Below are 17,913 nucleotides of genomic sequence, written 5' to 3' on the forward strand. Positions count from 1 at the left end.
GCTTCACAGAAGTTACTGTAGGAGCGTAGAACACAAAGCTCCTTGAAGCTATTGACACCATTGCTCCTTGTCAACCCCTCCGGCCCTTGGGATGGAAGCCAGCACCATGGTTTACCACGGAGCTGGCTGACCTGCAGAGGGCTGGAAGACATCTGAAAGGCGCTGGTGAAAAACTCTCAGGGAAGCTGATAGAGCTTGCTACAGAACACACTAGAAGACCTATGAAGCAGACGTGAAAGCGGCAAAGAAACGTTATTTCTCGGCAACCATTGCGTCGGCTAGTTCACGACACTCCCAGCTGTTCAGGATATCCAAACACATTCTAACCCCAAAATCTGAACCTTTACAGTCCCAAGATCAGACAATTAGCTGTGAGGTCTTTGCTAAGTTTTTTGCTGATAAAATAGCATGCATACACTCTGATCTAGATGCTAGATGCAATGCAAACGAGATAGGAGAAATGCTTAATACACCGTCTAGCCTAGATTTAGACTGCTTTGAACCAATTACAATTACAGGCCTTAACAGGATCCTGGTATCTATGAAAGCCACTACTTGTGTGCTTGATCCTTGCCCTTCTTGGTTGTTAAAATCAAATAAAGATCACATAAGTGAACCACTGAGATCTATTGTAAATCAATCACTAACTCAGGGCACCTTGCCCCGGCCGCTCAAACAGGCAGTTATCTGTCTGCTAATTTAAAAATAATCCCTAGACAAAACTGATGTGGCCAATTATCACCCAGTCTCTAACCTGCCCTTTCTGGGCAAAGTGACTGAGAAGGCAGTAGCTGACCAACTTCAGATCTTCTTGGAAAACTCTAGCGCTCTAGACCTTTTCCAGTCTGGATTCAGAGCAGGGCATGGGACAGAAACAGCACTAGAAGCATTAGTGGATGATCTCCATCTGAATATAGACAAAGGCCATGCCTCCTTATTGCTCCTCCTGGATCTGTCTGCAGCCTTTGACACAGTAGACTATGCCATCCTGTTGAGGCATTTAGAAACAGAAGTGGGCATCAGAGGATGTGCCCTGGACTGGTTTAAATCGTTTCTCATGGAACGGACTCAAAGGGTTGCCGTCGGAGATCAGCTATCTTCAGAATGGAAACTAACTTGTGGGTTTCTGCAGGGCGCAATCTTATTTCCCATGTTATTCAACCTTTATGTAAAACCTTTAGGAGAACTCATTCGCAGCTATGGATTTGGATGCTATCAATATGCAGAGTACACCCAACTCTATATCTCGCTATCCAGGCCCACGCACGATGCAGTAGAAATCTTAGATCGCTGCCTGACAGCCGTGGTGAAATGGCTGAAAAATAACAAATTGAAATTGAACCCAGACAAGACTGAAGTGATGCTTGTTGGGAAGGCAGAGATCTTGAAAGACATTGTACTCCCCACTTTCGATGGAGTTCGTCTGACCCTCTCAGACAGTTAAGAGCCTAGGGGTTATACTGAATCCAGCACTACTACTAGAAAAACAAGTTAAGGCAGCTGCAAAAAATGCTTACTACAGTCTCACTTTAGCCTGGAAATGGCTTCTTCCCTCAACATGGCCAACCTGGCCACCTGAATCCATGCTATGGTAACATCAAAACTTTACTTTTGTAATGTACTATACATTGGTCTCCCATCTAAGTTAACTAGGAGGCTCCAATTGGTGCAAAGTGCTGCAGCTCAACTGTTAGCAGGAGCAAGCAGGAGCATGAACATCACTCCCATCCTATAATCACTCCATTGGCTACCTATCAGTCACCATGCTCAGTTCAAGATATTGTTTATTACATACAAAGCTCTTCATGGCCTTGGCCCAGCATACCTACAAGATCGCCTCACTCCTTATGTCCCTCCACAGCAGCTTCGCTCATCTGAACAGGGTCTCTTGCAGGTCCCAGCCTGCACATGGGTGAAATCAACAGAAGCCCACCCACAGGCTTTCTCTGTGCTGGCCCCCACCCTATGGAACGGTCTGCCTGAGGAGGTCAGGAGAGCCCCCACTCTCCTGGCTTTCTGCAAATGATGCAAAATTGAATTATTCAAAAAGGCTTGTTACTCAGATCGGAGGGAAGTATTATAGGGAGGGGTCTCAAATGCTTCGTTAATAAGTTAGGGACCATAGACTTCATCACTACGTTGCCTTGCATATTATCTGTTGCTCGAATATGTACCCTTATACTACCTGTACTTCATGTTTATCTGTCAGTCCTAGAACTGATTATGTTCTATTTCAGCAATTCTTCTACTCTGTATTGGATCCTTGCTAATGCTACGTCTTTATAAAATCCTATTACATTGTTATGGAAATGTCCTTAACAGTGTATAGAAATGTCCTTGTTGCTGTATGGAAATGTTCTTGATACTGATTGTACTAATCTCACGCTATGTAATCCGCCTTGAGTCTCAGTGAGAAAGGCGCACTATAAATGACATAAATAATAACTAAATAAATAAATAAAATTATGTGAGCGATGCCAAACTCAGCCGGCAGGCAGGCAGCAGGATTCTGCACAAGTAGCAGCTTCCAAGTTGTCTTTCAGGGCAGCCCTACATAGTAGAGTATGTGGCAGTAATCCAGCCTGAACATTACAGTGGCTTGAATTAGCTTGGCCGTGTTCAGTCATCTAGAAGGGAGGACATGCTATAAACTAGCCATAGGTGGCACAAGGCAGCAATAGCTGTCTGTCTAGCAACAAGGTTGCTATCGAGAGCATTTCCAAGCTCTTTACCTAATTCGATAAGGTTACCTGAATTCCATCCAAAACAGGCAAGGTCAGTTGCTCCCAGAACATCAGCATTACAGACCAACATTTGATGTTGTTATGTTTTATTATTATCATTGCTATTATTATTTATATTTTTATCCAAAGTAGGGTACATATACTGAGTACCCTGCTTAAAGCCTCTTCTCTTCCTGTCATGTTCCTTGACTGAATAGACTACCATGCTCTGTGAGTGTAATCAGGAAATGGAAGTGGAAGTAATAGAGAGGAAGAAATTTTTTGATAAAAGCTAGTATTTATGGAGAGCTTCCGTGTGTCACAGTGTGCCACATTTTAAAACAATCATTTGCAATTGCAGGCCTAATTTATACGTGGGCTTGCCTGAAAAGCACTTCCCCAGTTTATAGCTGTGCATGCATATAGCTCTCCTTTTTGTTCACGGCAAAGCATTCTATAAAAAGCTTTTTGGAGGGTCTTTATTGACAGTTTCTGATGTAGTTACAGTACCCAACAAGTATTAACAAGAACTTAACAAGTATTAGACAAAGGCTCCAATTTCTTGCAACATCAGCAAAGAAAACTCTTTGTGCTATAGCTTTGGTAAAGTTTCATCCCAAAGCTCTGTCACTGATAAATAAGGACGTGCCCCTACTATGTCAGCAAAACAGAAGTAAAAATGGCTTCCTCTGAGGCACTAGAAGGTGGCTACAAAGGAAGAAATACTGCATGTAACATGATAAGGGGTGGATTAAACAAGAAAGCTACTAAGGTACTTCAGTTCCCAGATGACAACTCCAAGCATCTGCCTTCCAGTTTGCCTTCGTTTCTCAACCCGTCTCTACATGCTAGATAAAATTGGCAATACTGCATTTTGGGGGGGGGGGGAAGGGAATGTAATTTATTATTACTTTGCTGAGGAGTTCATGCATTCTTGTAGTCAAAAATGCTGGTTGAAATTATAGATGATTTCTTAGAAATCTTCAGTTAGTAAGCATGGCTGCAATTCACACTACACTTTTCCTGCTTTTAAATGTTACTACAATCTCCTTCAGCTAGTGTGGGAAAAGACAGTTGCCTACTTTGCTTTCTCTGTATGCTGGCCCATGCTGCCCTCTATCTAGATTCTGATACAGTCCCATTATGATATGGTTGATGAAGGTCTGTATTACCTAATTAGTCTCTTCCACCCCACAATTTCTGTCACTATTTCCCCTTTCTGGTCTGTAAAATTGACAGGGTTGATGGAAACGTTAGTCAATTTCATCAATGCTCTTCTATGTTGAAATCGACATTTTGAGGAAAAGCCTTACCAGTGTTTTTCAGCACCCATGCTATCTTCTCTTCAATAGCATGTGTATATGCACTAGTGGCTCTGTACATACAAATGTTTGTTTGTTTTTCAAATAAAAATTTTTCTGGAATGTACAAGGCTTACCCACTGACTTTGTCAGTTGCTTTGTCAGAAAAGTGAAGGACATGGCTATGAGGGAATGCTTGAAAAAAGAGGAGGAATTCTTTAAGAGCTGTACAGGTATCTTAGCTGTTAGGCATGACAAACAGTCACTTTCATAGAGGGAAGAAAGTTTAAATTTGGAAAGGAAAAAAGGCCATTCCCAAATGTGTCTGCCTCTACATGAAACAATAAGCATAAGACTAAAAATGCATTCTGAGATAATTTATCTTGTCACAAGTGACACAGAAATACAGGAAAGATGAAATGCCACTGTAAACCCATCTTCTTGTATTGACATTGATTTCAAAACATGATATGAGCATTTTTATAACTACATTTCTGTTTTTCACATATAAACAGCAAGAGAGAGGCTCAAAAGCGCTTTAAGTAGCAGGTGTGAAATCAGTGATCCTTGTCATTGTTACTGCCACTGAAGCTGCTGTGTTAAAGAATGATGGAAGTTAGGTTGAGTTTGTTGAGAAGGCATAAACTAATGTTTGAGGTACATTATTTGGAAATAAAAGCGTTTCAGCTGCCAGTGAATCAGCAGCTTCCTGCCCATACATCTAGAGTTCCTTTAACATTTAACGCTATTTTATAAAATCTGTTCATGGTTTTAAATGTTATTTTAAAATAGCATTGAATGAGTGGGGAAGTTATGTACTTTTTCACACAGGATATGAATTTGAGCATAACTGAGAACAGAATTTGGCTCCTAGAGTTATCAGAGCAAAGAAAAATAAGTTTGATGCCGATATTTTGTTCAGCAAATTGTGAGAAGGAGGCTGAAGTAATGACTGTTTATTTGTCTGAATCTTTCAGAGAAGTGGAGTATACATAGTCAAATAATGTTTAATTATGCCATCTTAGAATCAGCCACGGCCTTATTCAAAATATGATCTTCTGTCACTGAAGGTGAAGCTGTCTAAACATTTCCTAATTCTGGAGACAGGTTTTTTGTGCTTTTTAAAAAAAATAACAGTGACTAACTACAGTGTAGCATTCAAGATGTGTAATTCCTAAAAAAAAAAAAAAAAAAAGCTCACTGAACCTTCTTTCATCAAGTTTATTTTGATTATCAAATTTGTTTGGTTGTTATTTCTGCTGTATATAGCTAAGTAAAACATTTATTACTTGTTCCTTATGAGGGGAAAAAATATAAAAGGATATTATGTCTCAAACTCTTCCCCAATTCTGATTGTCTAGGACATGCCCTTGGAATGTCACTTTGGAACTGACAGGATGTTTGAAGCCCAGTGGATGAATGTTTCTACTGTGCAGTGTAGCAATGTGCTGGTGAGTTCATTACTAATGTATATATTTGTCATCTCTTCTGAAGTCTATTTTGCATATGCTAGTGACAGGCTATTCAGATTGTTCATCTCAATCTTTTTCAGGACCTAGCTCCATCAACTCCATGAATGACAGTTCAGTTCTTTCTAATATGAACATAGGACGACACTGGGTGATAAGTTGTTCAGCAGTGAAAACCCCTGTTTTAGGGTGATCGGGCCAATCTGTTGTCCTGTCTTTAAGCTTTTCATAGTCATATTCAAGAACCTTACGGTGCAGTAATAGGGATATTATCCTGGAAGTAAGCCCCACTAGACTTAGGTAGAACTCTGAGTAGACCAGCTTAGGATTGTTCTTTTAAATATTTACAAAAATCAAGCTGACCTTTTATACTTAAAATTCTCAGATAAGAGGAATTTGCTTTCCTGGTTTTCACAAAAAGACTGTGTTTCAACAGTGATTGCTCTGTTGCTGAGACTTTGTTGACAAAGATAAAACAGTATCTGCCCTGCTGAAGATCTGAACCTCATATTCCAAGAAGCATCTTGTGCTTTTGTGATGACGGCGGATTCTGCCACTATGCTCTGGTGTTTCAGTAAATGGGATAACTCTTTCTTCATACAGCTTTACACTTCAGAGAAAAGACACCTCTTTCCGGTGAACCTTCAACTGAGAGAAAAACCTGATAGATTTATTGACAGTCCACAGATGATGACAGGTTTGCTTTAAAACTATGTTTACTTTTTTCTTATTTGGACAGGGGGCACTTTTCTGAAAAGATCTGGTAAACTTGTGAGTAGGAGGTGTTTTTACAACTCTACTAAAATCTTATTTAAAATCAAAGAAATGTTACAGATTTCAACTCATGCAGGTTGCACTTGCAAACATTATGTGACAATCAAATGTTACTGGTATTTATTCTTTTATACCCAAAGGCAAGCATACATCTTATTCTCGCTTTCGAGCCAATACAAGAGAACACAAGTGGATTTTCATCGTTTACAAGCTACAAATACTCAAGAATAGGATATAAATGCCACTGATAGTCTTTCATTTGACTCCAACATGAGTGCACTCTGTTAAAAATGCAGTGAAATGAATCCATATAAGCCACAAGGGCATATACATACACAATAGTTGTATAACATAGTAGCATGATCTACCACTGTGTTCCTGTAGAATAGATTATTGTAATATGCTCTGTGATGCTGGCCTTGTAGACAGTTTGGAAACTTCTCAGATACAACTGATTATCTGCTCGGTGGTGCTAATACTAATTTTGAGGCAGTTGTACGGGCTTCCAGTTTGTCTGATCTAGGTCAGCAGGGCTCTTCTTATGTTTCCTTTTATGGATTCAGTTCATGGTGCTGGTTATTACCTTTTCAATCTGTTCATGATCTGGGACCCTCATATCTGAGGGACCCCCTCTCCCATGTGCATGTTCAGGCCAGCCCATTAGCCCATCTTCTAATCGTCCCTTTCTCTTGAACAGTACAATTGGCCTTGGGATGGAGCTTTTGTATACCCCGCTTCCCCATTATGGAACAATTTCCTTGAACTACTGCACCTAAAACCAACCTTCTTCACATTCAGAAAAGCCAGTAGGATTTGGCTATTCCAGAGTGCCAGTTGCTGGATGGTGAATGGAGACTGAGATGTTGTTTATTTGACTGATAAAATCTGTAAAACACTGAAGTTTGTTTGTGGATGATGTTTTAATTTGTTTTATTATGCTGAGTCTTTTTATTTATATATGGATATAATAGTTGCATTTAACTCATGTTGTTAGACACTGATTTCTGTGGAAGAACAAGATAGGAGTGTTTTTCCAGACTTTTCCCTTTAATCTCTGTTCACATGTGCAAAAGATCACTTAGACAGAGTTCTCAAGCAACACACAGATTTTTTTTTTATTTACTTGGAAAAAATTTAAATAAAAATTCTATTTTAAAAAAAAAGATAAAGTAGGAAGATCAGACAGGGTAGTAGCGCATTTAGGGGGAATTGATTCCTTATCATCTCTTCCATATATACTGTAGCAGTAAACAATGCTTTGAGTCCTCACTATGCTTGGATAATGAATAAAATTGATTCTAAAGGTTTTTTTTTTTCAAATATGGTTTTGATTCTCCAAACCTATGAGTATTCAGTAGAAACTGTATCAACTCCAAAATCGTATGGAAAACTATGTTAACCAAGATAAATAAATCTAAGACAAAGCTCACAGCAGTTCTTCTCTAATTAGAGCTGGGAAGAACCTCTTAAATTTAATTCTCACCCTTTACATACTTGGTTTTGGATTGTGAAAAAGCAAGCAAGACTATAATCCTTATTCACTTTGAGATAATTCTGTTCATTGTGATTTGCATATTCTTTTATATCTAAATTCTTACTGCTTCTGTTTCTGAATGTCCTCTTGGAAGCTATCAGGACTTCATTTTAAGGGTTGTGATTCTCTCCTATCTGTTTCAGTTACATTTTTGTTCTGCTCTTCCCCCAAAGACCTCAGATAAGCATACATTTGTGACGGACTACACTTTTTAAAAACTTAGAAATGCTGTACAAACAGCTGAAGGACTGTAAAGGGTTAATTCTTCACAGACAGAGAGCCTTGAGTGACAGGCTACTCCAAGGAATCTGATTGGTAATAGGAGCTGAACAGAGAAAGACTTCTGAACTGGATGCTGGGGAGGAGTTGAGTGCTGACAGTTTCAAGATTCAGCCCTGACTGAGAGCAGTTTAACACAGACAGGAGAACTGGGAGAAAGTTGGCAATGAAGTTTGGGAAGTAGTGAGAGGAGAATTTCCCTACCCAGTCAAACACAGAGTTAGCTCTGAAGAGTGAAGAGATCGCTGGTCTGGTGTGTTTAGAAACTGCCTTTGGAGATCTTAATGGTTAGTTAAAAAGAGAAGGGAGTTGGGAACTAGAAAGAGGGTACCAGCCTTCAGGAAACCAAAAGAGTAAGAGAATACTAAAAAAAAAGTGTAGTAGAGTGATTGGGAAACACTGGAACAAAAGCATCTCAACATAAAGGTTTAAGTAACTTTGAAGAGCTCAGGAAACTCTTGTTAGTCTGAATCATTAGACCTTAAGTCTGTGGATGTACTGATTTTACCTCAGAGTTATCTATATTGAGTTACGTCAGAAATTTTCAACCCTGATTTCACCTGACCTTTTCTATCTATTTTAAATGAAATATTTTGTTATTTTTGAATTTTAAAACACTACTGCCATTTTAATTGTTTAAGTTGGGGGAGGGCATCATAACATGATATCCCCATTTTGTTCTCATAACAACCCTAAGAAGTAGATTAGGCACTGAAAGAATGATTGGCCCAGTATCAGCCAGTGAACATTGTGGCAAAATGGGGATTTGATCCTGGGTCTTCCACATTGTAGTCTGATACTCTAACCCTACAGCAGACTGGCTGTTTCTCAATAGGGGTGTGCACTTTGGGTTCCTGGTTTGGAAAAAAAAACCTGAACCGGGCCTGATTTGTAAAGATTCAGTATTTCCAAATCGGGGCCAGTATGATGGCCCTGATTCGGAAATACCAAATCAAAGCTTCCCAAAACAATTTGGATTGCTTCGGGAACCTTCGAGGCCTTAAAGGGTGCCCGGCCTCCCACCCTCCCACCCACCCCACTTACCTGGGGCAGTCTTCTGGCGCCTGCAGTGCTGGTGCCGGCGTTCACTGCTGCCCTGCCAGCCGCCACTTCGGTCTCTGGTGGCGCAGGCAGCAGTGGCGGTGGCGTTCGCTGCCGCCCTGCCAGCCGCCGCTTCGGCCTCTGAAGTGGTGGCGGCGTTCACTGCTGCCCTGCTGGCCACAGCAGAGGCCAAAGCAGTGGCGCGGGCAGTGCCGGCACTGGCTGCAGCCTTCCCCGCCACCCTATTGGCAGCAGCGGCAGAAAGCCTGCTCCTTCCTTCAAGGTAAGTGGGGTTGGGGGAAGGGGGGCTCAGGGGAGATGTGGGAATCTCTTATTGGTATGCTCTGAATCATTTCAAAGCATACTGAAGCGATTTCCAAAAACCCGAAGCTGCTTCTGGTTTTGTGTTATTCCAGATGGTTTTCCCGCTTCGGGTAAATCGAAGTGGGAAAACCGAATCTTTTCCCCACTGCACACCCCTATTTCTCAGCTCAACAAAAGAAAATCCATGGAAGAATGTTCCTATGGTGTTTAATATTAATTGGTACAAGGTCAAAGTAGCCAAGACAAAAGGACATATTTAGAATCATTGAGTGTTGCAGGAACTTCCCTTCCGCAATAATGTGTCAAACTTGAAGAAAGATTGAAGGACTGTCTGACTTCAGTTTTGTGTGGTTTATTTTTTTTAAAAACCTAGAATGCTGGTGGTCCATCAATGAATTTTTGCTGTATATGTTTTGATACAAATGTGTATGCAAGGTCCCTTAACAGTTAAATCAGATTTGTTGAATGATCCTGGTATTCAGTATTGCTCAAAATGACAAGAAATGTCTTGCTTGCTCAGACGCAGGTCTGCCTATTTTTATTGATTTTTAGAGAACATTTTATGCCATCCGTACCAGTAAAATGAAAATACAGTATTAAAAGTTTTAGAATCTAGTAAAAACTGAGTACAAATATGAGCAGATGGAAAATCAGATCACCTACCAAATGCTCAAGGGTGAATAAAGCAGGCTGCAGTGCTAAGAACACTTTCCTGGGAGTAAGCCCCACTGAATAAAATGGAACTTACTTCTGGAAAGACCTGATTACGATTGTCCTTTCTGTTGCCAGTTAAAAGACAACATTGATGAAGCTATGCAAATGTTTCTGGTGTGAAATTGGCAAAGAGGAGTGCTACCACATCAAAGACCCTGTCACCGGTCATCAGCCTAAACTCCAAAGATGAGAGCATCTTGAGCAGAACCTTAGATGCTCTTCTTAAGGAACAGGCACGAGAGAGTGCAGTCCTTATTCTTGTCCTAAGACATAAATGATAGCTCGAAGAGTAAACTTATGCCAGTGTAGGTACAAGTGATTAGGAATAGAAACTAATTGTACACCCAAGCCATTCACCAGAGTTGCTGTGGGTCTGCGCAAGCCCAGGCTGGCTTCATGATAAACTCGTGAAGGAGGCAATGTTTAGAGTGGTTCTCTGTCAGACATGCCAGAGATTGAACCTGAGACCTTCTGCATGCCAAGCAGATGCTCTGTCACTGAGCCACAGCCCATCCCCAAAAGGAAGGGTACCTTGGCCTCAAGGGTGAGAGGCCTGACATCCAAAAGGTCAAACGAACCTTTCAGAAGACACTCAAAGAGGGACATAGAAAAATCGGAAAAGTAAAAAAAAGTCCCAGGAAACATGACTGAAAGATTATGAAACATTTGCTTCATTGTAACTAGCAAGCTTTGTGTTTCGAAAACTGAACTGATTTGTTAATTGAATGGAGTCAGCTGTGCAGAGCTGTCTGTGCAGTCTTAAGCAGAGCTGATCAATGGAATGACTCCGCTTAAGAAAGGAATGACTCCGCTTAAGATTGTACTGTTCGTCTCATCTGGATATCCAGAATTTTAAAAAAAACTAGCATAAATTGACAAAGAGTTTTTTTTTCAGTGCTAAATTATGTTGCTGTGGAAACTAGTGCCCTGAACTTCTGGGAAATCTTTAGGACCACAGCCAAAACTCCCTCAGGTTGCTGTGTGTTTCAACTCTTCTGTTCCTCCGTTGGATTTTAAATGTTGCATAGCAGTATGTTGATGTATATGAGCATACACGTGACTCTTGCATACACAAAGTTGAATAGAGCAATTCTAAGAATGCTTTTCTGGGAGTAAACCATATTGAACAGACAGTAGTAGGATTATGATTAGACCTGCTTGGGATTGTTCTGAAAGTCACATCTGTCTCCATTTTAGAATATTTCTTTTTTTATCCCCAGTGGAAATTTATAATTGTGCAACAGGAAGTGCTGACTGTTCTCAGTGTCTTGGGAGAGAAGATCTTGGTCATCAGTGCATTTGGAGTGAAAGTAGTTCTAGTTGCAGACTAAACGCTGAGTCTCTTCAGATACCAGGCATGTGCCCTCCTCCTGAGATTAGGAAGGTAAGGTCTCGATGCAACACAGAAAGTTTTACTCAGCATCATGTTGCCACAGCAAGCTTAAAGAGCTGGGAGGTCTGAAACCAAAGACAAAGGCAACCTCAGGGGACAATTGAGAAATTTGTTATCCTTGGTAGAGGTTAAGGCAAGAACTTGCACACTAAGAGAAATGCTAGGGCAGCTGTAATGAATGGAATGAAGTTCAATTCAGGTGGGTAAACCTTAGTGAAGAGTAAAAATCTTGCCATGCAGACTTATAATAAGATATCTCCTGAAGCCAGATATTTGAAATGGTGCTGCACACTTTATCATGTGATTCATGAAATCCTAGCTTTATTAAAAACCAGTAGGAAATTTGTGGTAGGCTTAAGTGGAAGTTTGATTTTATCTATATGTCTAATAACCATGTATGAACTCCCCATATAGATCAAAAAATCTGCACAGTAGGGCCACACAGATTTGCAGACAAGTAAGAAAAGTTGGGAGGTGGCTAAAAATCCCAAAAGAATAACTGTGACATTTACACACGTGCAGATGTAGAGAAAAAACTTTGGGTTGCATTTTGAGTTGCCGTATCAAACCTAAAGGATGCCTGACAACTAGTGCCATGGTAAACAAGGAAGAGAAGAAGTGGGAAGAGGGAAATGCCAGAGGAAGAAGGGCAACATTGCAGAAGCTGAGGAGGAGAGAAAGAAAAGTGCAAACAGGCAGGCAAGCTACCAAGGGGGTGGGCAGGAAGGAAAGAAAAAAGCAAGAGTATGAGGGGTGGGTGGAAACTATAGCAAGAGAAGGAAGGAGGAAGAGCAAATTCAAGTAGGGACTGGCCGTGTGGAGGATTTTAGAGAAGAGCACACATGCTATTAAAGATATACTTAGATGACAGACCTCCTGCCCAAGAGTTAAGATCTGAGGGAGAGGCTCTCCTGAGTGTCCCACCAACTAAAGAAGCTTGTTTGGTGGGTAGATGAGAGAGGACCTTTTTGGTGGCAGTCCCACAATTGTGGAACAACCTCCCCACCTTTAGGAGACAGCTGGCATTAGTTAGGACTGCTTTTAATTAATTTAGTTTTCTTTAGTTACTGGCAGTTTTAAACTATTTTTTTAAATTCTGGAGCTTTTAGTAAATTTTAATTATTATTTTTTATCTTGTAAGCTCCCTTGAGTTCCTGTACGGTAGAAAGGTGGCTAATAAATGTTTTTAAATAAATAATAATTCTAAATATTCTGCTCAGTCTAGTAAAAATTAAGCATTTTAAGTCCCATTGATTTCAGCAGCATAGAATTCTGTAACACAAGTAAATGAAGTCACATTTTAGAAGTGCATTTGAAAAATGCCTAAGAGCCACAGGATTGTAACATGTTTATATCTTTTAGTAAAGGAAATTGTGTGTGTGCCACATGCATATGATGGAACATGTCTATCTATCAGTGCATGATACCATTGGGACTTGCCACCATTTATAAGGATCAGTGTAATTTCATCATTAATGGCAGCCTGCTCATGGAACACAAACAGTTTTCTACACAGAAGGAACATCGGCTTTTCCAGTTGTACCATCATAGGTCTGTCAGTGGAGGAGAATTGCAAAAACAAATAAACAAAAAGGCCTGCCTCCATTCTACTGCATCAAAGTCTGCCCTTCTGCTCTCTGCCAAAACAACTAATGAGAAAAAAAACCACAGGAATGATAGTTGCAACATGTCATGGGATTGAGATGCAATTTCCTTAGCAGATACTGTACATTCAGTCCAAATTCCCCATTTCAAAAAAACATACAAGCTTTTCTTTTAGTGTCTACAGAGTCGTCTTGAGGAGGAAGAGCAAGACAACTGCAACTCTGTTGCAAAGGAGCACTGAGCTTAGTAAGGATATTATCAGCCCTAACTAGCTTAGCAGAAGAAGGAGCCTCCACTCTTGACCTTCTGCCCTTTGGTTTACGTCATAGTATGTTGGCAGCAGCTACAATGAATGGCAGGCTGCAGCTTCTCTAAGTGCACTTTGAGGAAGGAAGGCTGCTGTTCTTGTGTGGCTTTCACTGCCTTTGGGTTTTCTTTCTCCTCTGATAGGTTGATTTCAATAAAAAGGCCTTTTCTAAATTTAAGGTATTAAGCTAGACCAGATGTCCAATGAAATCAGAGTGGCTTTGTGGATAACTGCAGAACTAATGGTGACAAAGAAAATCTCTCCTGAATATGTAGGAGAGTATCATTGCAGCCTGTAGCCATAATAACACTTAACCCCTGCTGCCCTACCCCGTCCCTTTGTAGCAAGTCCTGGATAGCAGTATTTAAACAAAAAATCTCCAATTCTAACGGGATGAGATGTTGGGAGAGCTTCCAAGTATTTTTAAAATAGAAATTGCAGCCACTCAGGGAAAATGCTTTTACGTTTTCCACCCATATATGATCCTGCTAATTGAAATCAATTTTCATCCTGCCACACACAAACTTTATTAGGTTAAGAAGGAAAATAGACAGTCACCCATCTTTTGCCAGTCTTATTTCCCTTCTAAGGCTAATAATGGCATGTGGGTGGGTGGTTTACATTGGTGAAGCTGTAGGGAGATGGGAAAGTAAAACCACCACTATCACAGGGCTTCCATCCAAATTTGGGCCCCAAGTGTCTGCTACTTCTGCTAAAAAAAACAACCTGGGAATGTCTGATCATGAACCTTCCAACATCTCATCCAGTCAGGTTTTTCTGTGATAATTAAGCAGCCTTCTTTCTGAACTGGAGCTGGGCCAGAATATATAAATGCATGTTCTGCTTATGGCTATTATAATTAGCATTATTAATTGTGATAACATTTAAAGACCCTAGTTTAAAATTTATTTGCAGGCATAATGGAAAAGTTGTCCCTAATAATACATTTCCCCTAGTTTTATGCTTGTCACATCTTGTTTCTGTCCCTTTTCCTTACATGGTGTGCCAAGTTTTAAGTATAGTTGGTTGTATTTTTCTGTGATGTATGGAAATTATATCTGTACGGAAAGAAAAGCACCACAGAATTAAAAATTACAATTGGCAATAAAACTGGAGCAAGAAATGCACCATAAGTAGGGATGTGCACCTGGAAAAAAATTGGTTTTCCCGCTTCATGTTTACTCAAAGCAGGAAAATGATCTGTAATACCCCAAAAGCCGAAACGGCAAGCCACTTCGGCGTCAAGTATTTAAATTGCTTCGGTATGCTCCATAAAGATTCGGAGCATACTGAAGTGAGAGAGGAAGCTCCCAGCTCCCCAATTACTCCCCCCCTCCTCCGCACCTTGATCCCCAGACCCACCACCACACCACTCCACTTACCTGGCCGTGGAGCCAGGATGAAGACCAGCTGGGCGGCGGGGAAGCGCGGAGTTGGCTCCTGCCATGCCAGCACTGCCTTCTCCGCCATCACAGTGGCCAGCTAGGTGGCGGGAAGGGCCTCCTTTACCACTGCGGCGGCCATTTGAGGGACAGGAAGGGCCAGAAATCCCAAATCATTGTGAATTGGGTCCACTTCAGCTACTTTACCCAAATCCAAAACCCGAATCGCACGCCCTTAATCATAAGTACATGGCTTGCTTATTGGACCATCATCTGTGGAAGGCATGCTAGCCAAAATGTTAGGAATTAAAGTTAATGGATTTTTCCCCATGTGTCTTTGTTTTCACTCTCCCTCGTCAAATTTTCTTTGAACCTATAGATTGAACCCCTGAATGGACCCCTAGAAGGAGGAACTCTGATCACAATACAAGGAAGAAATCTGGGCCGCAGGTTCAGTGATGTCATCAGTGCTGTCAAGATAGGAAGTGTGAAATGTTCACCGCTCCAGGACAGATATATAGTCTCCGAGGAGTGAGTTACTCAATCTGAATTATTTAAATGCATGCAAAGGGAAGGGAGTGTGATCATTTATTTTTTCCTGTTTCAGCTGATTGATCCTTTCCAGTGGTCCTTCTTCAGAGATCTGGAACATATCTGTGTGTGGATGTTTGCATAGATTTTCATGTTTGTGTAAACTGAGAGTAAGACATTCAGTTACCTGCAAGCCTCCCAGTTCTTAAAAGGAGCTGCTACTGCATGCTTTCTGGTCCAGTGAGCCAAAGCAGACTTTTCCATGATACATTGTTTCTGTGTAGAAAATTGTCTGATCTCCACATGTGGACTATCACAGCTGACATGAGTATGGCCCATTCATGATTGTGAGCTAAGAAAAACTTGTTAATGGAATCCTCTCCCTCCTCTCCCTACGAAATGTACTCCAGACTCAGAGCAATAGATTTTGTAACCATAACTTCAGATTGGAATGTTCATGTAATACTGGAAATCTGAAGTTGCTTTTTGAATTACTTCTTTTTTGTAGGGCTTCTGTCTGGGGTGGATTTTTCCTTCTAATATATATCGAAATAACAGGCACTAAGTAGCCTCCTAGTGAGCTGCTGTACCAAAGAGCTGATCCCCATGAAATGCTAAGCTCTGTCTTGGCTCATTCAGATGTCTGCAGCAGCTCAGGGTGGCAAGTGTAATCAGAACTTGCCCACATGGTAGCTGTTCACCAAACAATCGAGAAACTTCTTTAGCACCAAATGACACTGTCAAACCTTACACGAGGTTCATGTTCACATTACTTTTTGTAAATCTTCTTCATTGTTGTCACTATCAGACAGGGTTAAGTGATTGTCTGAGGCCTGCTTTGCCCCGAAGCCATCCCCCACCCCTGCAAAAGCATAAGACATTCACAATATAATTTCATATGGAAAAACTGTGCAAGCATGCCATTAATAATGCTTTACCACTGAGCCTCTCCCCAATATTTACACTATATACAGGAGCTATCATTATCTAATGTTGTTAATATTTTACATTAAAATTTTCTTGCTACAGATTTTTGATAAGTTAAAACTAGTCATAAGCATTTCAGCTATTCCAAAAGAGAGAATGTTTCATGTAATTTTTTTCCACACACACACCCCATTTTCAGTGAAATTTTTTGGGAGGGGAAACTGCATTTCTCCCAAAATGCTTCTGTCTCTGCCCCCCTCACCCCAGGTCTTTGCATTACTAGTAGCATGTAATTACGTTCCTTGTCATGACTTTAGAGAAAAGCCAGTGATAAGCTTTGAAACTAATGGATACAGTCCCATTATTCCAGTAGCATATGGATGGGGGAAAATGCCCAGGATTAGCAATGTGAAAGAAGGTGTAGTTGTACTCACTTCCAATCTAATCTTTGCCCCACTTAAAGGGATGTGACATTGCAACTCCTGTTAACTCCTTTTTGACCTTGATGTTTAATGCCAAGACTGTTACTGCATATTTAGTTCATGGAAGAGAATATAGTCCTGAATTGTCTTATTGAAACTGGACAGATAACGGAAGAGGAGCCAAGAGTGGCATGGTGGGAGGGAGCAGGGAGCAAGTCATCCACTCAACAACAAACAGGCATAGACAGAGCTGTAGATTACCACATATCCAGAGGACATGAGGAAAACGGATTTGTTATTGAGCGTTTATAGGGAATGCCAACTTTTGTTTCCAAGTAGCTTTTAGCTGGATTATTTGCTGAGATGATATTGGGATGTTCTGTTTTGTATATTGCTGTTTAATTGATTCATTTACTGTTGTGATGATTTAGGGTGTCTTTTTTGGCTGCAGGAAAGATGATATAAATATTTTTTTAAATAACATTATTGCTTCTGAGCAAAGTACACATTTTTCTATAATCCATTAAATAGAAAACTGCTTTTAATTAGCTGTAAAGCCTAGTAATACCCTTACCTGGATAGCCCAGGCTAGCAGGTCTCATTGAAAGCTAAGCAGGGTTGGTCTTGGTTAGAAATTGGGTGGGAGACCACCAAGGAAGACCAGGATCGCTAAGCCAGAGGCAGGGAATGGCAAATCACCTCAGTTAGTTTCTTGCCTTGAAAACCCCTGCAGGGGGTCACCATAAGTCAGCTGCAACTTGACAGCACTTTCCGTCATCAAAACCTAGTAATTGTTTTTTTAAAAATTAATCTTCTGTTTGCAAGTCTCATGAAACTTTTCAGCTTTTTTGGTCACATAAATTGGCAATGATTTTTTTTTAAAGTTCTCAGACAGTGGCTAAAAATCAGCACAAAGAGGCATGCAGCTTCCCTCTTTACCCTGATTCCAAGCTCCCTCCTGTTGCATTCAGGCTCAGTCCATCATGAACAGTGAATAGTTGGTGAAGAATTGGTACCTTGATTATAGAAACTTATTTCATACCATGAACCAAGGAATATCGGTATGTGAATATTTACATGAATGTTATTTTGAATTATGGACCAGGCATCTGTATAAGGAATAGGAGGAGGGGTGATGAGGTCTGGCCTGTGTGTAGTAGGAGAGAGCCCTTTTTATTGCACTGTGT

The 17,913-nt window shown here is 40.6% G+C and overlaps 1 protein-coding gene across 1 annotated transcript in view; it reads left to right on the plus strand.

Moving 5' to 3' along the window:
* The window catches only part of PLXND1 (plexin D1), a 216,653-nt gene that overhangs the window by 95,381 nt on the left and 103,359 nt on the right, over positions 1–17,913 (plus strand). Inside the window, exons 10-13 of the mRNA XM_054975821.1 lie at positions 5,386–5,475; positions 6,097–6,190; positions 11,380–11,543; positions 15,226–15,377. Of these exons, the coding sequence (XP_054831796.1) occupies positions 5,386–5,475; positions 6,097–6,190; positions 11,380–11,543; positions 15,226–15,377 (500 nt within the window). The remainder of the gene's footprint in view (positions 1–5,385; positions 5,476–6,096; positions 6,191–11,379; positions 11,544–15,225; positions 15,378–17,913) is intronic.

The sequence above is a fragment of the Eublepharis macularius genome, chromosome 4, assembly GCF_028583425.1.
Source record: "Eublepharis macularius isolate TG4126 chromosome 4, MPM_Emac_v1.0, whole genome shotgun sequence".
Classification (NCBI taxonomy): Eukaryota; Metazoa; Chordata; class Lepidosauria; order Squamata; family Eublepharidae; genus Eublepharis; species Eublepharis macularius.